Below are 27203 nucleotides of genomic sequence, written 5' to 3' on the forward strand. Positions count from 1 at the left end.
TTGCTCCATTAAGGACATTGTTTGACCTGCTGGGTGTATCTAGCAATTTTGTGTTTTTACTTCAAGCACAGTGTTTACAGATTTTCATAATTTACTTCGAAATACCATGACTAACACTCTTCAATATGGAGACTTTATGCCCCACCTCGACAGGTCAGATGTCCTGTTCCTGTTTCTCATGTTCTTGCACTATCCACATTAACCAGCAGGCACCCTCCGTGTTGATCCTTCTTCCAGCATTTGTCTCGCGGCCTAGGTGATTCACATGCTTCTCTCAGACAGTGTATTCCTGGATCTTGCCACTCTCTGGGTAAATGAAATTTCTCTTCCCGTCCCCCAACCTCATATTCCTTCTAAATATCTAATTTTATCTATCTCCGATATGGGACAAGGTTTACTTCAGCCTGCTGTATTTTTTTAATACTTCTGTCACATACTTTCTAAATCTCCATTCTGGGGAAACAGAACTAGCTTCTCGTAACAGAACTGCTCTATTACAGGCAACATCCTCTGCTATCATGTGAAAACTTGTTTATTGGCAAGAACCAAATTTTCAAATTGCCATTTCCCTTGATCTCTTTTTTTTTCGTTGATTCGAACAGCTAACATTGTTTGATTTCATATAATGTATGTGGCTACTCAGCCTTCTTAAAGTATGATTTTATTTTATAAGTCGTAATTGTTTCGTTTTTTTTTTTGCAGTCGGGCAAAGGATGTGGTCAAAATGGCTCCACCTCCTGTTCGGTTTTTCTCCTCCAATTCTTCTGTGATTGACTTATACATGGGGCAGCTTGACCAAGTGGAGAGACATTGTGGCATATCAGAAGTATCCGTTATCCTATTTTATGCCCCTTGGTGTGGAGAGTCAATTTCTGTCAGGGAAGAAATTGATCAGGTTGCAGGAAAGCTTCATGAACAGGTGAGTCTTGCTCTTGTCTTTTCAATTATCTCATCGAATTCAAGCAACACTGGCAAGATCAGCATTTAATACCCATCCCCCAAAATCCCTTGATGTGGTAAGCTACCTTTCATTCACTGCAGTCTGAGAGGTTATTGTTACAGGAGTTCGGTGCAAGTGATGGTTTTCTGGGTCATTCCTGTCAGTCGGTAAAAATCAACTGTGTTGTTGCAGTATGGTATCATCATTAATGCTGGGATTTAAAGTAGACTTTTCCCAAAGGATGTTGATGAGCCTTAGGGGCTTTCATAATTACCAATTCTGATCATTTTGTTTTGGGATTGAGGTTAACTTATTAACAAATCTAAATTCAAATGATCCCTCACCTGTGATATCTGTACAAGTAAGACATTGAACAGATATCTTCACTTTTAAAACATTACAGCACAGTATGGGCCATTCAGTCCACAATGTTGTGGCAACCTATATAAACCTACTCCACAGTAATCTAATCCTTGCATCTCTCACATTTTACTTTCCCTCCATTTTACTTTTGTCCAATTCTGAATGCTTGCTTTTCTTTATTTATACTAATTTAAATGTTTGCTGCCTTGCCTTTAGTTGCCAACATTATAAAATCTTAATCTCTCTTTCATCAAGGATGAAGGAAGAGGGGGTTGTGCTAATATCATTCGATCTTATGGCATAAACAGTATCATTAAATAAAATTAGCACAACCTCCTCTTTGTTGAATTGTATTACACTCTGTAACATCTGTGTCATTTTATTGATGTCTAGATTTCTAAAATTATTTCGGTACAATAACTACACAGTGCTAATTAATTAGATTACATATTTAGAAAATATTTTTTGTACATTTAAAATTCTTATATTTAAGGTTCAGCAGACTGTTGGAAGACTTAACCCCTTCAAATGTTTACTCTTTGGTGCAAGTTTGGGAATTTTTTCCACAAGTTATTTAATATAAAAATAGATGGATGTTGATTAACATCCCTGCTCTTTGATAATTCAACAGTCCCACAATGCTATACTAGAATATCAGCCTAGATTTTTAGTATTTAACTCTTATAGAATCTGACGCAGGAGTAAAAACATTATAAAGAGCTGCCTTCTTCATGTTAGCCAATACCACTGAAGCAGCACTTAATGGTTCCTTCAAACTGTTTTCAAGGCCTTTGAGCATTTTAATACTGTTCAGTTCATCTACTGAATCTAATTATGATTTAGAGAACAATATTGATAAGCTTGCCTTTGAGGTGACAAAAAGCTTAAGGCGCAAAAGTTTTGGTTTATGACTCAACCAGAAGTCTTTTGGTGCTAAGGTGATTTGATATTGATGGTAAAGCAAAATCCAGTCTGAAGTGGTCCTCCAGTTTTAGTTTTGAATCTTTGAAATTAAATGAGAGAATAATCAATATTCCTACTGGTATTGACTTGCCTGCCTCTCTCATCATGCTTATCCACTTAACCATGTGTATTAACATTCTGTGATATTAGCTCTTCAATTAGATTAAAACATTACTTTAAAAAAAGTCACTAAGCATGGGAGTTTAATATTTCAGATCAGCAGTCCAGTGAAATTTTAAATGAACATGGTTTTTCTCGTACTATATCTAACCCCTCTTCGAGCAAGATATCTTTCAGTTGTTTTCCCCTGTGTCGCCATTTTTTCATTGCCTTTCACCATCCCAGGAATTTTAAGAAATCATTAATTTATGTGTTATTGGCTAATATGAAGAAGAAGTTCTTGATCATGTTTTTACTCCTGTGACAGATTTCTATGTGCAAGTTTCATTGTCGAGCGTTAAATACTAAAAATCTAAGCTTGTATTTCCAGTACAGCATTCAAAGAGCAAGGAAGTTGATTCAACATCATGCATCTTTATTTCGCGTTGATATAAAAAGGTCCCATTGTATTCTTACTTGGAAGGGTAAAGCAGTAATCTACTGTATCATGAACAATATTTATATCTTTACCATCATTCCAAAAGCTAAAGATCTGGCTCTCTTTATGACATGTCGTATATGAGAGCTCGCTAAGTTTAATTTTATTACTAAATTTTATAGGTTATTACACTACAAAAGTATTTCATTTGGCTGTGGAGGTTTTGGGGCATCCTGAGAGAACATTGAGTTTGTAGAAATGAAGATTTGCATTCATTTCGCGAGGACTAGAATAGAAAAGTAAAGATGTAATGCTGAGGCTATACAAGCCACAGGACAGACCACATTTGACGTATTGGTGAGCGGTTTTGTGCCCTGTATCTAAATGTGCTGATGTTGGTCCTGAGGAGGTTTACGAGAACGATCCCCGGGATGAGAGGATAGGGTTAATGTATGAGGAGCGTTTGGCTCGGGGCCTGTACTTGTTGGAGTTTAGAAGGATGATGGTGGGGGGGGGGGGGTGGGGGGGAAGAATCTCATTATAACATACCAAATATTGGAAGAGCTGGATAGTGTGAATGTGTTTAAAATGTTTCCATTCATGGGAAAGGCCAGGTCCAGAGGGCACAACCTCAGAGTAGCAGATGTCCCTTTAAAGCAGAGGTGAAGAGAAATTTATTCAGCCAGAGAGTGGCGAATCGGTGAAATTCGTTGCCTCAGCTGTCTGTGGAGGCTGATAGGGTCTTGGTTAGTAAAGTTCTGGGGAGAAGGCAGGAGAATGAGATTGAGAGGAAAAATGTATTAGCTATGACTCAAATGGCAGGTTAAACTTGATGGGCCAAATGGCCTTATGAAAAGTTGTGAGATAATCGTAGGTCTGTTGGTCACAATTGGAGTATACAACTCTGTGGAATGAGATCCAGTTTGCACCACATTTTGTGTTTTGCGTCTGCGTGCTTGGTCCATTAATTCATGCATTTGAACTAAAACTGATTTAGCTAAAATTAGAGGACAAGGTCCCCCAGCTGATGTCAGGGGATTCCGAACTTGGAATAGGACTGATCTTGTTCTCTGTTCCAGGTGCTGTTTCTTGCTGTAAACTGCTGGTGGCACCAAGGGAAGTGCAGGAAGCAAATGAATCTCTTTTATTATCCTGTGATTCATTTATATCAGAGGAGGTAAGAAGCGATTTTCCGAATCAAGCATTTAATGTTCAAAACTAGCCAAAAGATTAGCAATTCAATTTAAAGAAAGATATGGCAATCAAAAAAAATTGTAAAACTGATAGAACGAACTGTTAATAAGCAACCGAGGGCATTATTTTGGGGAACATTGCACAAGTACATTTTCTTTTACCTATTAATTTTCTTTTGTCTTAAAGCACTAACCCATTCACTTTTTATAGAAGACAATGAGTGTATATCAAAATTAGTAAATCACTTGGGGAAGAAATGAGGCAGGAAGGTGATGGATTTTGAAAGTCTGGTTCCAAGAGCAGGTTCCGTTCTCTTGTTGTCAAAACCCATTTGGTTCTCTATTCTTCAGGAAGGAAACCTGGCATGTTTCCTTAACTCTAGCTGAGCAACAACTCTAGACCATTCAGTGTGTTGGCTTCTAATTACCAAGGCAATTAAGGTTGAACAATATCTGTCTATCCCTTTGCCAGTGCAGAAGTCTATTTTTTTAAAAAAGAATGGTAGAGTGCACAGATTTTTTAGTGAATGTGGAAGTGAATAATTTAAGAAATGCCAATGCTTTTGTGTCAAACTGTTGGTATTTTCCTTGTGAATTTCAGGCTATGGGGGACTTGATTAACCTCCACGTGAGCAACTTTTATTTCAACAGTTGTCTCTGCTCTCAAATGATAAAGGCAAAATAGCTCTCATCTAATTCTCCATTTGACATCAGATTGCAATTATAAGATTTGCAGTCTACAATGTAGTTCTGTGATTATAAATAGATGTGTAGATGTTAATAATATCTGGATTAAATCTGTAAATATTAAAATGTCTTCAGCTCTGATGTTCAAAAGAATATTTGACTTCATTTTTAAAAATTTGTTTACATCTGCTTTGTAACATTGGAGATGGAGTTGAAGAGTAATGAGACTTTGACTTAATACGACAGGGCTCTGGTAAAAATCATTTCTAGAGTTTCTGCATGCTGATTTGTCTTTTTAACCAAATTCCCTGTTTATATAAAAAAAAATCCAGTGGGAAAATTCCATAAAGTAATTCATCAGATGGGCAACCCATATAACATAATATGCAGCTATATTAATGTAACTGAAAGAACTATTGAGGAGCACAGAGGCTTACCACCTCAAGAGATATCAGGCATGGACTCTTGCCGATGATGCCCTCGTTCTCTAAATTAATTAATTGAAAAAATAATTATTCCAGATGGCACTGTAATATTTTAAGATGAGAGTACTGTACCCCTGCATACATTTGTAAAATATCACCCTTTTCTTCTTTCAGATTTGGCCCAATTGAGTACAGGGGGCCTCTTACAGCTGCTTACATTCATCATTTCATTCAGCGGGTAATGAGTCCACTTCAGTATATCTCAACTCATTCAGTTTTGCTGGAATTTATTTCCCACTATGAGGTATGTACCTTCCCTTTCCATACAAGATGAGTTGAGAAATCCTGATTCTCTATTTTTGGAACTATGCCATCAGTAGTTTCTGACTGCAGGTTGGATATGTTTTTCTTGAATCTGTATCTTTCTTAAACTAGCACTCCCCTGCAGATCTGTGGGAATGTTACTAATATTAAGGATTTTGTTAATGTTTTAAATAAAAATGCTGTTTTGCTTGGCTGATGACACTGCAGTCTTTCGGTGCTCTAGTTAGATAGAAAAGTGTAATTTTGAATTTGCGGTTTCATCTTCCAAAAATAATGTTAGATTTGCTTATGAAAAGAATAAACGAGTGGATATTTTTCACTTGGAATAATGACAATGTCATTTACATTTGAAATTCTGTGTTTGTGTTTTGAGTTTAAAGATTAACTATAAAATACCTTCATTACCTCCTGTCCTAAAATGACAAAAAAAATCATTTGAAGTTTACTAGCTTTTCAATAGGAAAACTCAGTCAACTGCTAACTTTCACATAGCACAATGAGATAAACATAGGAACATAAAAATTGGAACAAGAAGGTACAATTCAGCTCCTCAAGTATACTCTGTCATTTAATCGAGTCATTTTTTTAAAAATTCTTGTTTCTCATTCTTAATTTTCTCCCTTATTCCCTGAACACTTAAAAATGTATTGATTAGCCTTGAATAAAATTTGTGATCAGTGACAAAGATTTACATTTGATGAGGAAATGTAGAAGTATTCGAAAGGGAGGGTGAGGCAACCATGGCTGACAAGGGAAGTCAAAGGCAACATAAAAAGAAAAGGCAAGGGTATATAGCAGTGGTTCTCAACCTTTTTTCTTTCCACCCACATACCACCTTAAGCAATCCCTTACTCATCACAGAGCACCTATGGCATTGGGAATACTTAAAGTGGTTTGTGAGTGGAAAGAAAAAGGTTGAGAACCACTGGTATATTCTTTTCTTTTCTTTGGCTTGGCTTCGCGGACGAAGATTTATGGAGGGGGTATGTCCACGTCTGCTGCAGGCTCGTTGGTGACTGACGTCCGATGCGGGACAGGCAGACACGGTTGTAGCGGTCGCAAGGGAAAATTGGTGGGTTGGTGTTGGGTTTTTCCTCCTTTGTCTTTTGTCAGTGAGGTGGGCTCTGCGGTCACCTTCAAAGGAGGTTGCTGCCTGCCGAACTGTGAGGCGCCAAGATGCACGGTTGGAGGTGAGATCAGCCCACTGGCGGTGATCAATGGGGCAGGCACCAAGAGATTTCTTTAAGCAGTCCTTGTACCTCTTCTTTGGTGCACCTCTGTCTCGGTGGCCAGTGGAGAGCTTGCCATAGAACATGATCTTGGGAAGGCGATGGTCCTCCATTCTGGAGACGTGACCCACCCAGCACAGTTGGGTCTTCAGCAGCGTGGATTCGATGTTTGCGGAGGCCAGTGGAGAGCTTGCCATAGAACATGATCTTGGGAAGGCGATGGTCCTCCATTCTGGAGACGTGACCCACCCAGCACAGTTGGGTCTTCAGCAGCGTGGATTCGATGCTTGCGGACTCTGCCAGCTCGAGTACTTCGATGTTGGTGATGAAGTCACTCCAATGGATGTTGAGGGTGGAGCGGAGACAGCGCTGATGGAAGCGTTCTAGGAGCCGTAGGTGATGCCGGTAGAGGACCCATGATTCGGAGCCGAACAGGAGCGTGGGTATGACAACGGCTCTGTACACTCTGATCTTTGTGTGTTTCTTCAGGTGGTTGTTTTTCCAGACTCTTTTGTGTAGTCTTCCAAAGACGCTATTTGCCTTGGCAAGTCTATTGTCTATCTCATTGTCGATCCTTGCATCAGATGAAATGGTGTAGCCGAGGTAGGTAAACTGGTTGACCTTTTTGAGTTCTGTGTGCCCGATGGAGATGTGGGGGGGCTGGCTGATGGAGGACCTCAGTTTTCTTCAGGCTGACTTCCAGGCCAAACATTTTGGCAGTTTCCGCAAAACAGGACGTCATGCGCTGGAGAGCTGGCTCTGAATGGGCAACTAAAGCGGCATCGTCTGCAAAGAGTAGTTCACGGACAAGTTGCTCTTGTGTCTTGGTGTGAGCTTTCAGGCGCCTCAGATTGAAGAGACTGCCATCCGTGCGGTACCGGATGTAAACAGCGTCTTTATTGTTGAGGTCTTTCATGGCTTGTTTCAGCATCATGCTGAAGAAGATAGTAAAGAGGGTTGGTGCGAGGACGCAGCCTTGCTTCACGCCGTTGTCATATAGTATTGCAAAAATTAACAGATAGCCAGAAGATTGGGTTGCTTTTAAACACCCACAGAAAATTGGATATAAAAGAGGATACTAAAAATATTTTCAGATGTGTAAAAAGTGAAAGAGAGGCAAAAGTGGGCATCAGACCATTGGAAAAAGACTCTTGAAAAATGATAGGAAACTAAGAAATGGTGCATGAACTGAATGGGTATTTTGCATCATTCTTCACTGTGGAAGACACTAGTGACATGCTAGAAATTCAAGAGAGTCAGGGGCAGACGAGAATGAAGTTGTAATTACTAAGGAGAAGGGGCTGAGGGAGTACAAGTCACCCGGACTAGATGGACTGCAGCCCAGGATTCTGAAGAAGGAACTGAAGAGATTGTGGATGCATTAGTGGTGATCCTTTAAGAGTCAGAAATGCTTCCAAAGGACTTGAAAATTACAAGTATCACTTCTCTCTTTAAGAAAGAAAAGAAGCAAAGACAGAAACTATTGGCTGGTTAGCCTAATTTCAGTGGTTGGTAAAACCTAGAGTTGATTATTAAGAATGAGTTTTTGGGATACTTGAAAGCACACGCTAAAATAGGACAAAGCATGGTTTTCTTCAAGGGAGATCTTGCCTGACAAATCTGTAATTCTTTGATGTAACAAACAAGGTAGACAAAGAAGATTCAGAGATGTTGTTTACTTGGACTTTCAAAAGGCCTTTGATAAGGTGCTGCACAGGAAGCTACTAAACAAGATAGGAACCAAGAGATATCGGGATACTACCTTAAATAGAAGATGGGCTGACTGGCAAAGAGTGTTACTGTAGATTAACTTTAATGTTATTGATCTTGAGAAATTTCTCCAAGTTGATACACGTTATAAGAAAAAATTGCAGTTATATATTCAGGGTGATCAAGTAATAAATTTTCATCTGGTGCCTCTAATGGATTACACTGCTAATGTTTCCACTAAAATTTCAGTGCCAGTAGCTTAGCGCTGCTTTATGTAATTGGCTGCCGTTCACCTACCACTTCACTGGTGAACGTGAATTAGTCTGCTTTGTTATTGGTCTGAATAGATGAACTGAGGTTTTTAATCTTTAATTTGTAGAACTGGTTAATGAGAGGAAAAAAAAAGGATAAAGTAGTGAACATTGGTAAGGCCTGGTTTGGAGTATTGTGTTCAGTTCTGGTCTCCAAATTATAGAAAGGATATAGATAAGATGGAGAGGGTGCAGAGATTTACAAGGATGTTGCCTGGCTTACAGCATCTACAGCACGAAGAAAGATCAAGGAGATTGGGACTTAATTCATTGGAATGTTAACAGCTGAGAGTGGATTTGATAGAGGTATTTAAAATTATGAAGGGAATAGATAGACTAGCCGTGAATAGACTCTTTCCCCTGAGGGCAGGGGAACAAGAGGGCACAAGTTAAGGGTAAGGGGGGGGGGGAAACTTTAGAGTTTTAGAGGATGCTTTTCACTCAGAGAGTGGTGGCAGAATGGAATGATCTTCCAGAAGAGATAGTTGCGGCAGGGTTCCTTCTGTCATTTAAGAGAAGGTTGGATGTGTACATGGATGTGAGGGGGTTGGAGGGTTATGGGCAGAGAACGGGAGGGGGAAGGTAGTGGAGTTGTTCAAATGAACTGGCGCGGACTCAAAGGGCCTGTTTCCGTGCTGTAAATGGTTATATGATTAACATTTTCTTTGGCTTGGCTTCGCGGACGAAGATTTATGGAGGGGGTAAAAAGTCCACGTCAGCTGCAGGCTCGTTTGTGGCTGACTAGTCCGATGCGGGACAGGCAGACACGATTGCAGCGGTTGCAAGGGAAAATTGGTGGGTTGGGGTTGGGTGTTGGGTTTTTCCTCCTTTGCCTTTTGTCAGTGAGGTGGGCTCTGCGGTCTTCTTCAAAGGAGGTTGCTGCCCGCCAAACTGTGAGGCGCCAAGATGCACGGTTTGAGGCGTTATCAGCCCACTGGCGGTGGTCAATGTGGCAGGCACCAAGAGATTTCTTTAGGCAGTCCTTGTACCTTTTCTTTGGTGCACCTCTGTCACGGTGGCCAGTGGAGAGCTCGCCATATAACACGATCTTGGGAAGGCGATGGTCCTCCATTCTGGAGACGTGACCCATCCAGCGCAGCTGGATCTTCAGCAGCGTGGACTCGATGCTGTCGACCTCTGCCATCTCGAGTACTTCGACGTTAGGGGTGTAAGCGCTCCAATGGATGTTGAGGATGGAGCGGAGACAACGCTGGTGGAAGCGTTCTAGGAGCTGTAGGTGGAATGATATGTTAATAACATATAGTGAGTCAGAACATAGTTTGAATAATTTAGCTGGAGAAATTACTTTAATATAAATTTAACAAGAGCTTTCTGAATATAAATCCTTTCCTGATCTAGGATTTCCACATTTATGAGGCACCAAAACAATACTTTTGGATGAACTAGACCATGCATGGACTCGTGCTGCATTTTTCTTGTTTCCCTTTTCCTTTTCCTATATATCCTCCTCTTTCAATACATCTCTATAAGTTGCCTCCAACATGCCATCTTTTCATTACTCTCGGGTAACAAACTTGTCAGAACTTCTTGGCAATTATCTCGTATCACGATTTTTAAAATATATTTGTTCCTCCAGGTACTGTATAAGTACTCTTCCTCTATCTAATCCAACAACAAAATACTTCTTCTGAAGAACAAAGCTTGTACACCCTTTAGAATTGGGTGAAGCTTTACATTACGATTGTCCTAAAATGTTTTTGCCCACTTCTCCAGTCCAGTAATTTGTGTAGTAATATGTGCATAGTTGAATGTTGGTCGACTCCTTTAAGCCAAGCAATGACGGTGCTGCTTTTGGGGGCCATATCTTGTGAGGAAAGAATGAAAAGAGACAAGAACTGTTTGCAGCTATGTTTTCTCAGTGGCCTTGAAGCAAATAAATATACTCCTCAAAGAGCAAAACTTAGCCCCACTTTTGTGTATGCATGTCTGTGTGTGTATGTGTTAAGCTGCATCACATTTATATGGACATCAGAATTATGCATGTGTGGGCCAGTCAATGTTTGATGCTAGTTGAGCTTTAAATGCAGTGGTTTTGAGGCAGGAGTGGGGAATCTCCACAAGCCAGAGAAAGTGAGATCTATCAATATAAAGCAGGAATGGCCAGTGCAATTGAGCTTCTCCAAGTAGGAAATGGTGGTTTCCAGTCAGGAAGTTGCTGATTTTCCAAAATCAATGCAATGGTTAGATTGACAGATTGAAAAAACTGATTGAAACAGCATTTAGAGCTGTCAGGATTTGCTGTTGTTGCACCGTGAAACGATGTCATCTTCTAGAGTAATTGCAGACGCAGTTCAATATGGACACTTTGAGTTTGACTTAACCTGCTCATAAAATGAGTATTGTCTTGTAGCCTTCTCTAATATCAGTGAACTCATTATCTATTTGAACTTTCAATGTTTCAAGAATAGTTTATGAATATTATTTTAACCAGTTGTTGCAAGAGATGATTATATTGGTGCATTAACAATTGGTTAACAAATTATTTCTTGTGGGGGGAAATACAGGTTGTGTATATGTGTGTAATAGATAGACAGATGTAATACCCAAGACAATGGTTTTGGTAAAGCAATAATTTTTTTATTATTAATAATATAACTCTTCTTACTTAACTCTAAACTTCGCCCCACTATGCACAAATGTGTGTATATATATATTTATATATATATATTTATATATATATATATATATATTTATATTATATATATATATATATATTTATATATATATATTTTTATATATATATATATACATATTTATATATATATATACATATATTTATATATATATATACATATATTTATATATATATAAATATATATTTATATATATATATACATATATTTATATATATATAAATATATATGTGTGTGTGTGATAAAACCCAAACCATTACAGTTTAAGCTTGCTTCTGAAGAGATGATTTTAAAGTTCAATCTCAGACTGTTTACAGCTTTGAACTAATAGTCATCCAGTCTTTTTAAGCAAACGAGCTTTCAGCGGAATATTAGCTTGAGTAACTTAGACTTTTAAAATGGTTTACTAAAACCTTTACTAAATATATATATATATATGATTTTAACTTACATTTAAATATTAATATTAACACAAATCCATTGCTATATAGATATAGATGTGTGTGTAGCATTAAAGAGTGTTATCAGGAATTTCTTTAAACTGCTGCTTGAGAGCAACTGAGATTGGAAAAGGAGACCTTCATGGCACAGAGATTACAAGATCTTTTGTGAGATACTTCCTTTGAGCTAATCAGTTAGCCCTTTCTGTGCTTTTCTTCTTTTCTTTCTTTGGCTTGGCTTCGCGGACGAAGATTTATGGAGGGAGTATGTCCACGTCTGCTGCAGGCTCGTTGGTGACTGACGTCCGATGCGGGATAGGCAGGCACGGTTGCAGCGGTTGCAAGGGAAAATTGGTGGGTTGGGGTTGGGTGTTGGGTTTTTCCTCCTTTGTCTTTTGTCAGTGAGGTGGGCTCTGCGGTCATCTTCAAAGGAGGTTGCTGCCCGCCGAACTGTGAGGCGCCAAGATGCACGGTTGGAGGTGAGATCAGCCCACTGGCGGTGGTCAATGGGGCAGGCACCAAGAGATTTCTTGAAGCAGTCCTTGTACCTCTTCTTTGGTGCACCTCTGTCTCGGTGGCCAGTGGAGAGCTCGCCATAGAACACGATCTTGGGAAGGCGATGGTCCTCCATTCTGGAGACGTGACCCACCCAGCGCAGTTGGGTCTTCAGCAGTGTGGATTCGATGCTTGCGGACTCTGCCAGCTCGAGTACTTCGATGTTGGTGATGAAGTCATTCCAATGAATGTTGAGGATGGAGCGGAGACAGCGCTGATGGAAGCATTCTTGTGCTAATGAATGAAAAATCCAAGATCTTGGTTTTTTTAAATCAAGGACAAAAGCATTGGTTGATTTCTGTCCTGAGAACTTGCCCTCTGAGCACAGTTGCAGTGATTGAATAAGCCTCTTTTTGAGTTTGGGAAATAAGAGAATAATGGGAATTGTGCTGAGAGCTTGTTTCCTTGTGTGGTAGAGAACCTAGAATGATGCTGCATAGGGTCAGGAGAAAGGATTAATTATTTCAGACGAGTGAAGATTGCAAACCTTTAGAATAAAACAGAAAACAATGGGAACACTCAGTGGATTAGACCATCTGTGGAGAGAAGTCAATGACAATTCCATAATTCTTTCCTGAACGATTTTTCTTTTTGACTGAACTAATTTGAGAAACCAGTTGTTATTTATTCACAGAACAGCCAAGTTTTACTCAGTGTTTTGTAAACCCTGCTACTTAAACAACGTGAAGTACATTCTTTGTTTGTCTTTGCTATAATCCGTGTCCTCATATAACATAAAATACGGTGTGTGTTCTTTGACTGCTTTGCCTATGTAAGCCAAGATCACATTTGCTTTTTATCCTGCGTCGGATCTCTGCCTTGTCGTAGAGTTTCCTCATTACTGCTGAGAATTTTTTTGGCCATTTCATTTATTTGGGCGCTGAGATTTACTGATATTGCAGTCTTCACTAAAGTGCACACTTAAATGGACTGCATTCTTGTGGAATTACTTGTTAGCAGAGAATAACATTGCAGCTTCTTGCCAGGTCTGCAAAAATTCAAGGTGTCACACTCAATTCAATCAGCTGTTAGAATTTGGTATAGATTGATGAAATAAATTCCATGGAAAATAACACAATACAACATTACATGAGAAAAGAGGATAATGTCTTATTAAAGATTGTAAGCTCTATGGGGCTCTCATAAGTAATAATATAGTGATGAACAGTGATGTCTTGCAGCATCTTTGAGATGTTGGTATTTATTGAAAGGAAAAGGTGAGATTAGTTCAAGAGCAATTTCAGAACAAGTGAAATTCTGAAAATAAAGATGTATTAATTTCAGTTGGCATTCCTGCCATTGGATTTGTCATCCTCTGGGCTTTACCATTAACAGATATTCTGGAAACTTGAAAGTTTTGTTTTAAAAGCTCAGAAAACTGTACTGGATTAATGTGAAATCATTAAACCGTCTTCTTTGACATTCTACATTGGGAGGCAAGACGTGGACAATTTTGTAAAGTCATATTTAAATTTTTCCAAAATGTGGTGACAGCCCACCAAAAGTGTAACACTGAGCATCCATCAAGATCGTGCGCTGATTGATTGCAGAAATTGTATGAGCAGTATTTGAACAGGTCGAAATGTGTCAAAAGTAATCCCAATGGCATGGAACTGGGTAGTGGAGAATTAAACAAGGATTTGGAATGCTTCAAAGCCTGCTATGCAGATGGTTACTTGACGCTAAGATGTGTGAAGTACATCTCGTGGTGATGTATGGAAAAGGAAGGCAAAACAAAATTAAAGCTTTGTGGTTCAGAAGGCATTTGATTTACTGCAGTAAAACCAGTTTTCTGCAGTAGTAGGTACAAGTATTTTTCAAGGCTCAGAGAGCTGTATTTTACCAGATCTTTGAAATGTTTTTAGGTCACTATTCACCTGAAAAATAAAGCTGCCACTTTGTAAATGTTAATTCAAAAACACTTTAAACACTTTGTTCTGGTTGCCATAGTGCAAGGATATTGAAAAGGTTGAAAGTATAAATGCAGCATCTAGAATGATAAGGAAGCAATTGCATCAATTCAGCATGTAAAAATGAGGAATAATGTCTCACTTGTAGGATGAAGCTGATTCGGCGTGAGATCTAAATTCAGCCACACTAACAAATATTGTATGGGCGTGGGTGGGAGGGGGAGGATTAAGAGACGCAATTATCTTGTCAAAACCAGTAGAGCTAAAGCTTATAGCATTCAAAACTGAGTGGTAAATCCATTGCTTTCCCAAGAAGAGAGCAAAAGTTGAGTTTGAGAACAAATAATCAACAATGGAAATGGCATGATTGAAAGGAACAACTAACTTTGGACTTGTAAAATAGAAAGATTTCACATTTTATGTTTGGGTCCCCTATGGATTATACAGTAGAGATTGATCACCATTGTTCACTGCCCATTGAATCAAATATCAACAGGGAGGGGGAAAAGTAAATGAACCTTAAATATATTTTTCATATTCCCTTTATCCCAGAGATAGATGGATAGTTTTGGTCGTGAACTCAGTTGGAAAGATCTCGATGGCTCTCTGCCATTGTGCATTTATTTTTGCATTCTGGCCCTGAAAAGTGATGAGTTTTCTAGACTTTGGGACATGAAAGTTAGCTTTTCACTGGACCTCTGTGCAAGTGATAATAAATGAATAGATCTAAATCAACTCCATTAACATTAATTCACAGGGGTTTACTAGGCTCCTCTTAAAAATCAGAAACCTTCTTTGTGCAAATGATCCCGTTACGGGTGAGCTTGCTGGTTTAAAATAAAAGGCCATGATTCAATTTTCCATCAAAGCTGCATCATCGGCGCGTGAATCAAAAAATGGGTGTTGAAAATATAAATGTTTGTGATTATTTACTTTTCTTCACACAAATTCCAAGTGAGCGAATTTTATTTCATACCTCACATTTTTTTTGGATCACGAACGGGGAATTGTTAAGAGCAAATTTCCATACCCAGGAGGCTGGACGCTATGCCTGTTCAATTTATCTCTCATACATACTTTATTAACCAGGTGTTGACAGCATGGTTCTGCCATGCATTTATCTTCAAAATTAGTGGTTTAATGAAGTTTTCTTTGTGTTAAAAGCTAATCATTACCTTCAAAAGCAATCAAATGGATTTGGTTTCTGCTTTAGAACGGTTGTTAACAAGTTAACTTGATGCAATCCAAAGTCAATTATGGTAATTATTTGGAAGATCAAATTGTAGGCTTGGTTTTACTTCTTGGGATGTGATTTGTTCTTTGCTATTGGATAATTCTGTTTTGCGTCAGTTACATTACTGTGTCATAATTTGAGTTGATTGGAATAGGGATGTTTGCAGAGGTCTCAATTTTTAATACTGTAACGACAGTGGTGAAAATGTCATGAATACAGTAGGTTGTTGTCAAACATCTAAATAGGCAGTTCAAACTTGGAGGAAACTTGTGTTTTATGAAAGATGATCTTGTGTAAATAGTACTTGTATAGCCTTAATTCCCAAATAAATACTTGGTCAGATTTATTTTTGTGAATAGTAGTGAATATGATTAATGTTGTCAGAAACAAAAAAAAAAGACGAGCAGTGACTGTTTTTGCAACTGATTGACTGCATTTTCTTTTTGATTTAATACCATCTTTAACTTGATAGACCCCATTAGACAATTTTTCCTTTTGGCTTTTTTTTTGCCTTTAAAGGATATGTAAGTAATGAATACATTACTACAAGTTGGCCTTTTCATGTACACTTTTATTCTTTTACAGTGTCCTGAATCAAATTTAAAATGTTTGACCAGATTAAACAAATCATTTTTATATTTTATAAACTTATCATGTTATGATCACTGTTCATTATGGTGTCATTTTGTTCTTTAAAATAAGAATTTTATACTCCATAGTCCACATTTTACAGGATTTCTTAATTTGATAAGGAGAATTAATTGTAGGAAGTACAATCTAAGTTATTCCTTTAAATTCCATTTGGTTAATAAAGGATCCTGAGCGACCTTACCTTTTGTCCTAGGTAAAGGAGTCATTGAACCCAATAATGTATTTATTGCAAGGATGTTAATTGTGTGTAAATTGTTGTAAAAATTAACACTGTTTTGCAAGTAGTTCTAATTAATTTGTAACATTTTGTCACTCCAGGTTTCTATTATAATTTCAGTGTTTCATAAACTCAAGTGGGTTGTTATTATTGCTGCTATAAATATAGTGGTTTCTAACTATTGCCCCAAAATTTGTCCTGTAACATTCATGATGCAGGCTATCTCAACAAAAAACAACTTTTATTTCACGGGTCCCTGCTTTGTGGAGTGTTTTATGCCATATACTAATGCCTTTATATATAATAACATCATAATTTTTGATGCCCTGGAAGGATTGTTTGACTTTAATGCAATAAATGGCGCCACAATTATCTTTAGCTAAATATAAGTAACTTGAACTTTTCATGGTTCTGGCTGTTTTTGGTGTAAATTTTATTATGGTAGAAGATGCTGTTGAACCTTCTCAAATTTTTCTCCAATTGTCTCCATTTTCCCCTTCTCTATCATAGCCAGGTGTTCTTGGATATTTCGAGTTCAACAGCTCACCACAGCCACCGGGTTATCTGACACTCTACATCTCTGCATTGCATGCATTAAAAAGAGGTAAAACTCTTCATTTTTGATTTTAAAAGTAATATAATTGTGTAACATCAACTTTAATATCTGGATTGGATTTTAATTTGTCGTACTATTACACAAAATGTTTGCCGTCCTTTCTCTGACATGCCAGTCTTTTCCCTCCTCCCCACGTTATTTTCTTTTTAACCGTCTATCCATGTCTTTTTGAGTTTGTTGTGCATGTTCAAATCAAAGTTGTTTTTCAACTTAGAAAACTATTAAAGAGTGACCATTTAGTTTTCCACTATTTTGTAAAACTCTAGGGTTTTTACTTGACTAGCAGCAATCCTGGAAGACTTTTTAAAAATCTTATTTTAACCTTGGACACATGTAACAGATATGTAACAGATAAGTGGTAGCAAGATTCTGAGAATGAATTCACCATTAACTTGAGCCACTAACTTCAGAGACAGCAGATACTGGAATTGAGCAAAAATGAAAGAGCTACTGGAGGAAGTCGGCTGGTCAGATAATATCTACAGAGGAAAAGAGATGGTCGACGTTTCAGGTTGAAATCGTGCTGCAATAACTTGACCCGAAACGTCGACTCCAGGGATGCTACCTGACCCGCAAATTTCTTCTAGCAGCTCAGTGCTTCTCCTCAGTGCTGACTCGGGTTTCGTGATGCATTCTTTCAAATAGGTCGGCTAATATTTTGCGGCATTGCTCCAATTCACAGAGAGAAATTGTGATGACTTATGGTTTTATTCTAAAACTCTGGAAACTGCACACTATTTAATGGAAAGCTAGTTAATTTCACTGGAGCACCATAGGTTACATTTCTCCAAGTGTCTAATGTGACACAAAAAAGATAAATGGAATTCATGAGGATTGCTTGTATCCAAAATAATTTCAGTAAAACCCAAGTATTACAAAGATTTTTATTTAGATTTGTTGAGATCTGGAACATTAAAAAAAATAGGTGCAAAATTGAAATTTTTAATTTGTATTTGTGTTACCGCACCAGTGGGAACTTTCTACATGTATGAATTTTGAACTAAACAGGTCATATAGAAATAATACATACATGACATCACATACAACCCTGAGATTCTTTCTCCTACAGACCTGGCAGAATTTTTACTTACGGGTAGTGCAAAAAAAAAACTCTACTCAAGAATAGACAAGTTGTATGAAAGAGAGAAATGTAAACAAAAAAATAAATGCAAACAAACTTCAGTACAGAAAATAAATATTCAGTAATAAATAATCTGAAAAGAAAGGGTTCTTAAATGAGTCTCCAAGTTGTTGTGGAGGAGTCTGATGGTGGAGGGGTAGTAACTGTTGCTGAACCTGGTGGTGCGAGTCTTGTGGCACCTGCACCTCTTTCCTGATGTCAGCAGCAAGAACAGAGCGCATGCCCTGGATGGGGTGGACCCTTCATGATTTGCTGCTACTCTCTCAGCATTTCAAGTAGATATTCTCAATGGTAGGGAGAGCTTTGCCTGTGATGTTCTGGGCTGTCTTCACTAGCTTTTTTCACTCCGAGGTATTGGTGCCCCCATGCCAGGCTGTGATGCAGCCTGTCAGCACACTTTCCATTACACATCTTTGGAAGTTTGCCAATGTCATTCTGACCTCCGCAAACTCCTAAGAGGTGCTGAAGTGTTTTCTTCTTGGTGACATTCGTGTGTTAGGTCCAGGAAAGGGCCTCCGAGATGGTGACTCCCAGGAATTGAAATTTACTCCCCCTCTCCACCTCTTCTCCCAATGACTAGATTACACGTATTGTATGCCAGGTACACATGGAAAATTGTTAGCAAATGAATGTTGCTATCACAATTAGCTGTATGAGGCATTGGCCTCATTTTGGTCAACAAGGCATGACCCATCATTTGATGTGTGTGAGGTACTGATAAGATTTCTGTCTAAGCTATACTTCCTGGGTTTTCTTTTGCAGTCGTCAGTGAGCACTGGGGCTGAGAATACGTCATTTTGTTTATGAATTGCAACCGGTTCAATATGTTTCTTTCTTGTTTTATCTCCTGCATTATCTTGCAGGTAGAATTGTTAAAAACAATTTATATGGTTTGTTTAGAAGTGTAAAGAATTCTATTTTGAGATCCATTTGCAAGCTAATTAAAATAGTGGGTTCCGGTTTCCTAATCACTGGTAGTGAAGCAGTGAAAATTGCAGCCAAGGCAACACCAAAAACATAATTTTTGCTCTTTTATTAAGACTTGGGAGCAGAATTTGGCCTTGGTCATGAAGTATATGATAGATGGACTCTTTTCTTGCCAAATGCAAAATAATTGGTGGTTTGAACGAGGCGAGGACAGTCCTGATTATCTGCTGCTGGACTCCCCTAAGCCATTATAAAAGCTAATTATTTGGCTTCCTGCTTAATGTAGGCTTGGTGCAATTATTAAAAAAAAAAATCAGTTCCTAGAATGTAGTTCATTAACTGATTTTTAAGTAGTCATTTCTCTGACCACAAGTCTTTGCATCTTGATTTAGCAAGTAGATGTTGCTGGACAGAATATTGACCTAGAGTCCTGATCAATGTGCCTGCTTGAACTAGTTGCATTGGGACCCCTATCCCTCTAAACCTTTCCTACCCATGAACCTGCTCAGATGTCTTTTAAACATTGTAAATGCATGCACCTTTAGCACTTCCTCTGGCAGCTTGTACCACATAACCACCATGTGTGGGGGTGGGGGGTGGGGGGGGGGGGGTGGAAACTTACCCCTTAGATCATTTTTAAACTTTTCACTTCTCACTTTAAAGCTATGCCCTCTAATTGTAGATTAGAGGGGGTGGAAAAAAAGATTGTGACCACCCACCTTATCTTTGGCCCTATATTTTATTTTTTAAGTGTAGACAGACAGCGCAGTAACAGGCCCATGAGCCCCTGCTGCCCTAATGACAACTAATTGACCTACAATCCCCAGTACGTTTTGAACGGAGGGAGGAAACTGGAGTACCCAGAGGAAGCCCACACAGACACCCTGTCCTTGCAGACAGTGCGAGATTTGAACCCTGGTCCCAATCACTGGCGCTGTAAGAGCGTTGCACTACAATGCTAACTTGGCCTTCCCTTTAAATCTCAATAGGTCATGCTTCAGCTTCCATCACTCCAGGGAGAAGAGCCCCACCCGCTCCTCACAACTCAAGTCATCCTGTCTTCATAACATTCCTGTGAAGTTTTCCTGTTCCCTTACTATTTTAATTGCATCCATTCTATAGTTATGAAGCCAGAACTGCACAATATTCCACATGCAATCTCATCAACATCTTGTTCAGTTGTATTATGCCCAGGGATTAGATGTCATCCTGCAGAAAATTTATCTCCAGAGCAAGCAAGAAAGTTCCTTGTTTTTTTTAAAAAAAAGAACTAAAACGGGAACCAAAACTTCAATCTCCCCTCAAAAAAAAGTCTTGCAATTGTAGCTTTCAGCAATGGAAAAAGATAAATGAGCAAAGAAAGAAAATGTGTTAAAGTGGGATATTTGATTATTTTAAGGAAGAAAATAAAATTTGCTGTGTTGGGAGTAAATGAAATTTTCCATCTTTGGAATTGAGTTAGGCTATTTTTGTAAAATTGATTAATCATTATAAAACTCTCAGCATATTTTGACCCTATTGATTTTTTTAAAAAATTTAGACATAACAGGCCATTTCGGCCCACAAGTCTGTGCCACCCAATTTACACCCAATTGACCTATGTTAACTATTTTACTTACTTTAAAAGAAAATCACTTGGTGTTTCTGATGACAAATTTTGTTTTCTTACACACATCTCTGGTAATACTATTTTGTGGAACTAATCATGTTTATTACTTTGCATGAAGGATATTTAAATCATTATAAATCACTAAAATGAATTCTTTTGGAAGCACAATCTAAAGTTCAGAATGTTTCTTTGGTAACTAATTGAATTTTCTGTACTGATTTGAAAGTGTGAGATGTTGGAAATATTTACCTCTACAGAGGATGGCACTGTCCATAGTTTTATTATGCTTGTGTCACTTTGAGCAAGATTCTTTTGATCTGGCTTCAGAGCGCCCCTTTTCTTCCCAGCCCCCTAGCTCTTGGACCTCCCCCCCCGAATCACCTCCCCTCTCACCCACCCATACTGCTAACTCCATCCTCTGACTTTTCCAACCCTCCATTCCCACCGCCCTGATTTCCATCTCCCCACCATCTCCATTCATAGAGCTGTCCCCTTCTCATCTCACTTCTCAGCTTATTTCTGTTGTGTGCTCCCACCCTTAACCACCTCTTGCATGTAGCCCTCTGCTCCTTTCAAACCACCACCCCCACTCCCCCCACCATTTTATTCAGGCTTCTGCCTTCTTTTAGCTCGCACCTTGATGAAGGGCCCAGGCCCAAAACATTGGTTATGTATCTTTATCTTTGCTACATAAAGAATGCTGCATAACTTGCTGAGTTTTCTAACGTTTTGATGTAAACCTCTAATGAGGAAAGCTGTTTTTGACATTGACTGTATTGATTGTACTCTCATTCAAAAGTATGAAACAATCACATTTGGTAGACTGTATTGCATCAATATAACTCCCATGTATAAATACTCTTCAAATAAGACTTTAGAAAATGCAGTGGGCCGATGTGAAATTTGTCCATTCTTTTGTGAGTACTTACTTTTAATTCCAGAATGCTATGACAGCACTTGATTTGTACTAAGATCATTGATGATTTAAAATGTTTTTGGTTTCCTCTGCTTATTGATTGAGTTTTAACAGCTAATGAAAAATGTTTGGGGCTTTTAAAACAAAATCTCCTTAAAACAATAGTTAAGGCCAATACTATATTAGTAGGAGAGATTGTGTTTAGATGAGTGATTTTCCTCCCTCCCCCATCACAAAATACTAAATTTTAGAATTGTTGAGTATTCCCGTCAAAGAAAAGACGTCTTTCTGCAGATATATTTGTGATAATGTAAATAGCCCTGGACAAATTCAGAGTTAGAGCTTGTTGTTGGAAAAAAAAAGGAATGGGCCGTTATTAAAAACTTTTACGAGGGAGGAAGTGGTGGTTCCTGAATGCATTCTTATTTCATGAATTTTTTTGGTTGTGTGATGCCACTGAATTATGTTGAGATTTTGCTGAAGATACAACGCATCTTGGTTTCAGATTATCAAGGAACGATTCGCTTTGGAGTGGTAACGAGCAAGCAAGTGGCTGAAGAGATATCAGTAACCGATCCTGGAACAATTTATATGCATAGACATTTCAACTCTTCCTTAGTAAGTTATTTACAAGCCTCTTTCAAATTTTAGTGTAACACAAGTTGTGTTCTTGTAATTATTGCAAATTGCATGGTTTTTCATAATTTTCTGTATTAAATAATTGTAGTTTTTGCCATGGACTTGCAGACAAAATACTTACGAATGGAACAAATTGTGGACGATTTTTGTGTTGTGAATAGCACTGTAACATCATTGTTGCAATTGAAAACTGTTTCATGTGAAGACAGGAATAGTTAAAGAAAGAAGGAGAGGGGAATTGAGGAATATGAGAGCTGAAGACGATTGAACTCATTTAGGATGTTTCAGTATGGGTCCAAAAAAGATTATTTTCTAAGGTATCTATGCCCACCTTCCAAACTGATGTATATAGGGGTGAGATTAGTAAAATAAGAGTACAGATGCTCCCTTACTTACAAGTTGGGAAATGCGTCCAAAAAGAGTGGATGATTGGTCTTGTATACTAATCCTGCTTTGAGCTAAAATTGCACATGAGAGAATGAGGATCTGATTAGGATATGGAGGATCCATAAGATGATAGAAAGACAAAAAACATTCAGACTTGATTTTATTTTGGTCATTTAGATTTGTGGCACTTTTGTTAAATGAGAACCGTATTGTCCTGAAACATCTGTTTTGCCAATTCAGATCTTTCCTCGCAAGGTCCTCAACTTCACTGCAGTGAATGTCTACATGTGGGCTTATGAGAATAGAGAGACCATTATACGCTGGTTGCGACCACATGGAAGCAAGAGTCTACTCCTGAACAACGAGCTGAGGAAAGGCCCAGCTTTATTACTGTTTTTCCCATTCAGCCCATTGGATGAAAAGCAGCCAGTGCTGGAGGAGGTGAGAATTTGTCAGAAATAGAATTGCATAATTGGATATTTGAAAGTAGGAATTGTGCTGTGCGTCCACAATAAGAGTTATCTGTCTAGTTTAATTCCTCTGTCTGGCTGCTCTTGCTTTACTTCAGTTGGTGCAGCTAAAAAAAGAAGCAGTATAAATTACAATGCCCCATTTACCCAAGTAACTGAGATAATTGTTTTTCAGATGCTAGTGCAAACCTGTGGCACGTCCATAGGTGAGACAGTGAGTCATTGTGTTCCACCACTTCATCTCAGTAATAATAGATGGGCAAGTATGCAGACTTTTCCTGACCTCTGTGGATGAGGTTCAGAGACTCCTGCTGTCCAATGCAGAATTAAAGATGGGGACCTCATTGGATCTTTCATGGCCTTTTTCCGAGCTGTAATTGTTATATGGTTTAATTGTCTTTTGGGCAGAACTTTAAACCGAACAGCTTTGTAAAGGGGAGCAGTGAGCTTACCTAAGGCTATGGTGCATTGAAGGTTTATTTGTGACATGGTGTGTTCCCTCATCCACCAAAGCGTACAAAAAAGGAGCTGTTTTTGGAGTTTCTTATTTTTATTGGGGCATTTTAACCAAATGTACAAGCAGTGTTTTCACAGAGAGGGAGCTGATCAAGTTGTAGGTTGTTTTTATGTTTATAATGAAGTGGAATTAAGTAACTTTGAAAATGATGCAAGCTAAATTAGTTTGGTGAACACACTTCTCAACTTCCCCTCGTCTTGTTCAGTTTTTGAGGAGATTTTTTTAGCCATACAACAGGTTCAAGTTTCCCTTTTATTAGTGGATGCCGTCTATCAAATACAAAATAACTAGTTTGTATTTTAGTCATCTTCTCTAACACCTAAATCTTTAAATTTAATTTTGCAATTTTGTTGCATCCCTTTTAATGGGTGGAATCATCTTTTGGAATCTGTTGATTTCAAATGTTGAAGAATAGCAGAATAAGAAATTCAATAGAGCAGCTCAGTGTTTTCCAGTCAAGATATTTGAGAGGATTATTCTTGTGATGGATGATGTGTAAACAAGTTTGTGAAGCTTGCCTTTATCACTGATGGACTTAAATTGCTACATTTGTCCTGCATTGAACAAGGTGAGTGCATGTTAGAGAAAAGAAAGGAACGAGGGTAATGCTATCATTGGGAAGGAGACCCCAACTTGCACCGAGCGGCCCTTCATGGGCGACTCCATTGCTGTTTCACAGCTTTATTGAAATAGCTGCTATGAGAAAAGCCCGGCCTAGGCCCTCTACTGGCTGAAGATTTACTTTAGAGAACGTTTGCTATTTTAAATTTACGCATTTCTTATTATTTAATTCTTTTTAATTATTTATTTTGCTTTTTTTTTTGTCAGTTGCTTGAGGCTGCCAGGTGCTTGAATTCCAGATACCAGGGGCTTTACTGTATCTGCTGAGTGCAGTTTCATTAACTGTAGAAGATGATCAAGAAAGTTTGTTTCATAATTCTCCAATGAATTAATGGATTTCTTTTGTGTTTTTACAAATGGAATCATGGATATCCACAAATCATGGGATGGTTTCTTTCATTGCACCCTTGGTTTTCGATATTTTACATCTGCTGTATCAACAGAAAGGTGTTTTTAACTCTGAAGAATTTTGCTGAACAGGCTTTTCAAAAAGTTGTCAGAAAATTATTAGGTTCAATTTTAGACTGCCAATATTCTGCAAAAAAAAGTTAGTTCCTTGTGTCATTTTTGACAACAGTGTGTCTTTTAAAAATTTCACCAAAAATAAATACCTCTTCCAGGCAAACTGTTGACCTGAGGTTTGCTCAGCATTTAATTTTTAAAAATTCAAATATTTGATGTAGGTTTGCAAGGTCTAAAAATATTTCTGTCAAGTTTTAAAGTAGTTTAAAGAATTTTTTTGCTTCCTCCTGTGTTTAGCAAACATTATAATTTGCATAATGCACAGCATGAGAGGTAAACTGTTTCTACATAAAAGATGCCATCATTCCATTTTAAAACTGGTGCAAGCAAATTTCACAAACTGCTTGAAAGAACTTTCGTGTGAGTATTGAGCAATAGAATTTTTCCTATTTTCTCACATTACATGTTTCTTGACGCCTTAACTTATGCACAAGCATAATGCAGATGCATTTTTTTGTCTATTTGTCTTGTCCTTGGAGAGGGATTTTTGCACACTAGTTGAACTTCCACATTCCCTATAGTATTTTGTATATAGAGGTGAGATTAGTAAAATAAGAGTACAGATGCTCCCTTACTTACAATGGTCCAACTTACAATTGTTCAAAGTTTCAATGGTACAGTAACGAGGCTGTCATTTATTTACTTTCATGTAAAACATTCAAGTAAGTTCATCACAAGCATCGTTGATTTCCCCCCCCCCCCCCCCCAATAAAAATGGATAATTCCTCTAAGGTGAATTTGTAGCCTCCATGGTCAATCACTTCTTTTAGTTCAGTTGGAAAGCTTGCAGGGACTAATACAATGCCGTCAGGAGAGAGTGGGGCAGTGGGATCAGTGTTGGGAATGATAAAGGGCTGCAGGGCAGTGGGATCAGTGAGGGGACGAATGTAGCACAGTCGGTGTTATACAAATACAAGGTATACCTGTATATTTTTTTCGACTTGCAGTGGGTTTGTTGGAACTCATCGTAAGTTGAGAAGCTCCTATACACGATCTCTGTGTATAATGTAGGATTATTGCAGCCAGTGGAGAGATTTTTAAGCTGTATTTATTCGAGCTATCATTTGGACATCAACCTGAGGTTAAAGCAGGTTGTCTGTTCTATTTCAGTAGCTTCTAGGATTAAAGGATTTTGGTACGATCTATAGGCTCTTAAATTTTCTATAAGGATACTCCTTCTTGCACTAAAGCAAGTGGGAGTATCTTAATTGAAAATAGTTAACATTCAACGAACTGCAGAGTCTGGTACAACAAATTAAATTTCAGACCACATAGTACAATTTTTAATATACAATCACATTTATTATTCTCTTCGAAAAATAAAAAACGATGTAAACACTAACTGTCCACATAATAAATATCTGCTGTTTAAAAAAAAAATTACCAGTGGGAAAATTATAATTTTTACAGAAATGCCTTTTGTAAGCTGTTCCTACCAAGGATAAATGCATAGATTTCCTTTGTCCCCTCATCTATGCTCCTGCCTGAATGATAACGTATCTGTATTTGAGGAATGGATACTGCAATTGCTACAAATCGCTCTACAAGGAAGCATCATACAAATTGATTTCTAAACAATTGTATCTCTAAACTTGACACAAACTAAAACAGCAGTTGTGCATTATTTTCAGTCAATTTCTAAATATCATAAACCTGACAATATCACTTTTTTATTTTAATTTCTCCTTGAGAAATTCCACCTTTGTGCCCCTGCCCTCACTGCTTTACATGTGACTTTCCATTGTCACTGAACTTTTTCCTAGGTCTCTGTTGAAGTGAGAAACTTACCATCTCTGAACTATCTCCAGTGTTCACACTTTACCACAATAATCAGCTTCCCTTAATATCTTTTTGGCCATCTTGTATCTGTAAGTGAAGGCCAACTTAATATTCCCCACAAGATCCTCAGAACACTTGAGTCACATCCACGATGCCAAACATTCCTCAGTTGAAGCATCCTGTTTAACCCAGACTTGATTCACCTCAATCAGTATGGTTTTGTTTAAACATCAAACCGTTTCCCATGGTATACTTGAAACACACCATACCAAACTTCTCTCCTTCCACCTTCTCTGGTACAATTGTCACTGAAGATTCCGTTGTTTTGCACTGGCCATATGGATATCAAACGCCATGCATGCAACCTGACCCACTGAGTCCCTTCAGCTTTAATTTCCCAAAATTGTTTGCTCTTGAAGACTACATATATTCATAATGATTTGGAAATGGTAAATGTCTGTCCAAATGAATTTTGACTCCATTACCTGCCTTCCACCACTTCTGCCCTTTGCACCACAGATTTATCTTTTGCCTTGTAGTGACTATTTCTTTTCTTTGGCTTGGCTTCGCGGACGAAGATTTATGGAGGGGGTAAAAAGTCCACGTCAGCTGCAGGCTCGTTTGTGGCTGACAATTCCGATGCGGGACAGGCAGACACGATTGCAGCGGTTGCAAGGGAAAATTGGTTGGTTGGGGTTGGGTGTTGTTGTGAGCA

The 27203-nt window shown here is 38.2% G+C and overlaps 1 protein-coding gene across 4 annotated transcripts in view; it reads left to right on the top strand.

The window, feature by feature from the left end:
- Positions 1 to 27203, top strand: part of txndc11 (thioredoxin domain containing 11) — a 64013-nt gene that overhangs the window by 19851 nt on the left and 16959 nt on the right. For 2 of the 4 annotated variants that reach the window (XM_069906351.1, XM_069906353.1), the window contains exons 2-7: positions 703 to 919; positions 3884 to 3981; positions 5284 to 5413; positions 16855 to 16948; positions 22059 to 22171; positions 22820 to 23020. In XM_069906351.1, the coding sequence (XP_069762452.1) occupies positions 703 to 919; positions 3884 to 3981; positions 5284 to 5413; positions 16855 to 16948; positions 22059 to 22171; positions 22820 to 23020 (853 nt within the window). Of the gene's footprint in view, positions 1 to 224; positions 311 to 702; positions 920 to 3883; positions 3982 to 5283; positions 5414 to 16854; positions 16949 to 22058; positions 22172 to 22819; positions 23021 to 27203 lie in introns of those variants that run through there. The other 2 variants (XM_069906352.1, XM_069906354.1) reach the window with 2 other exon arrangements.

Source organism: Narcine bancroftii, chromosome 12 (genome assembly GCF_036971445.1).
Source record: "Narcine bancroftii isolate sNarBan1 chromosome 12, sNarBan1.hap1, whole genome shotgun sequence".
NCBI lineage: Eukaryota > Metazoa > Chordata > Chondrichthyes > Torpediniformes > Narcinidae > Narcine > Narcine bancroftii.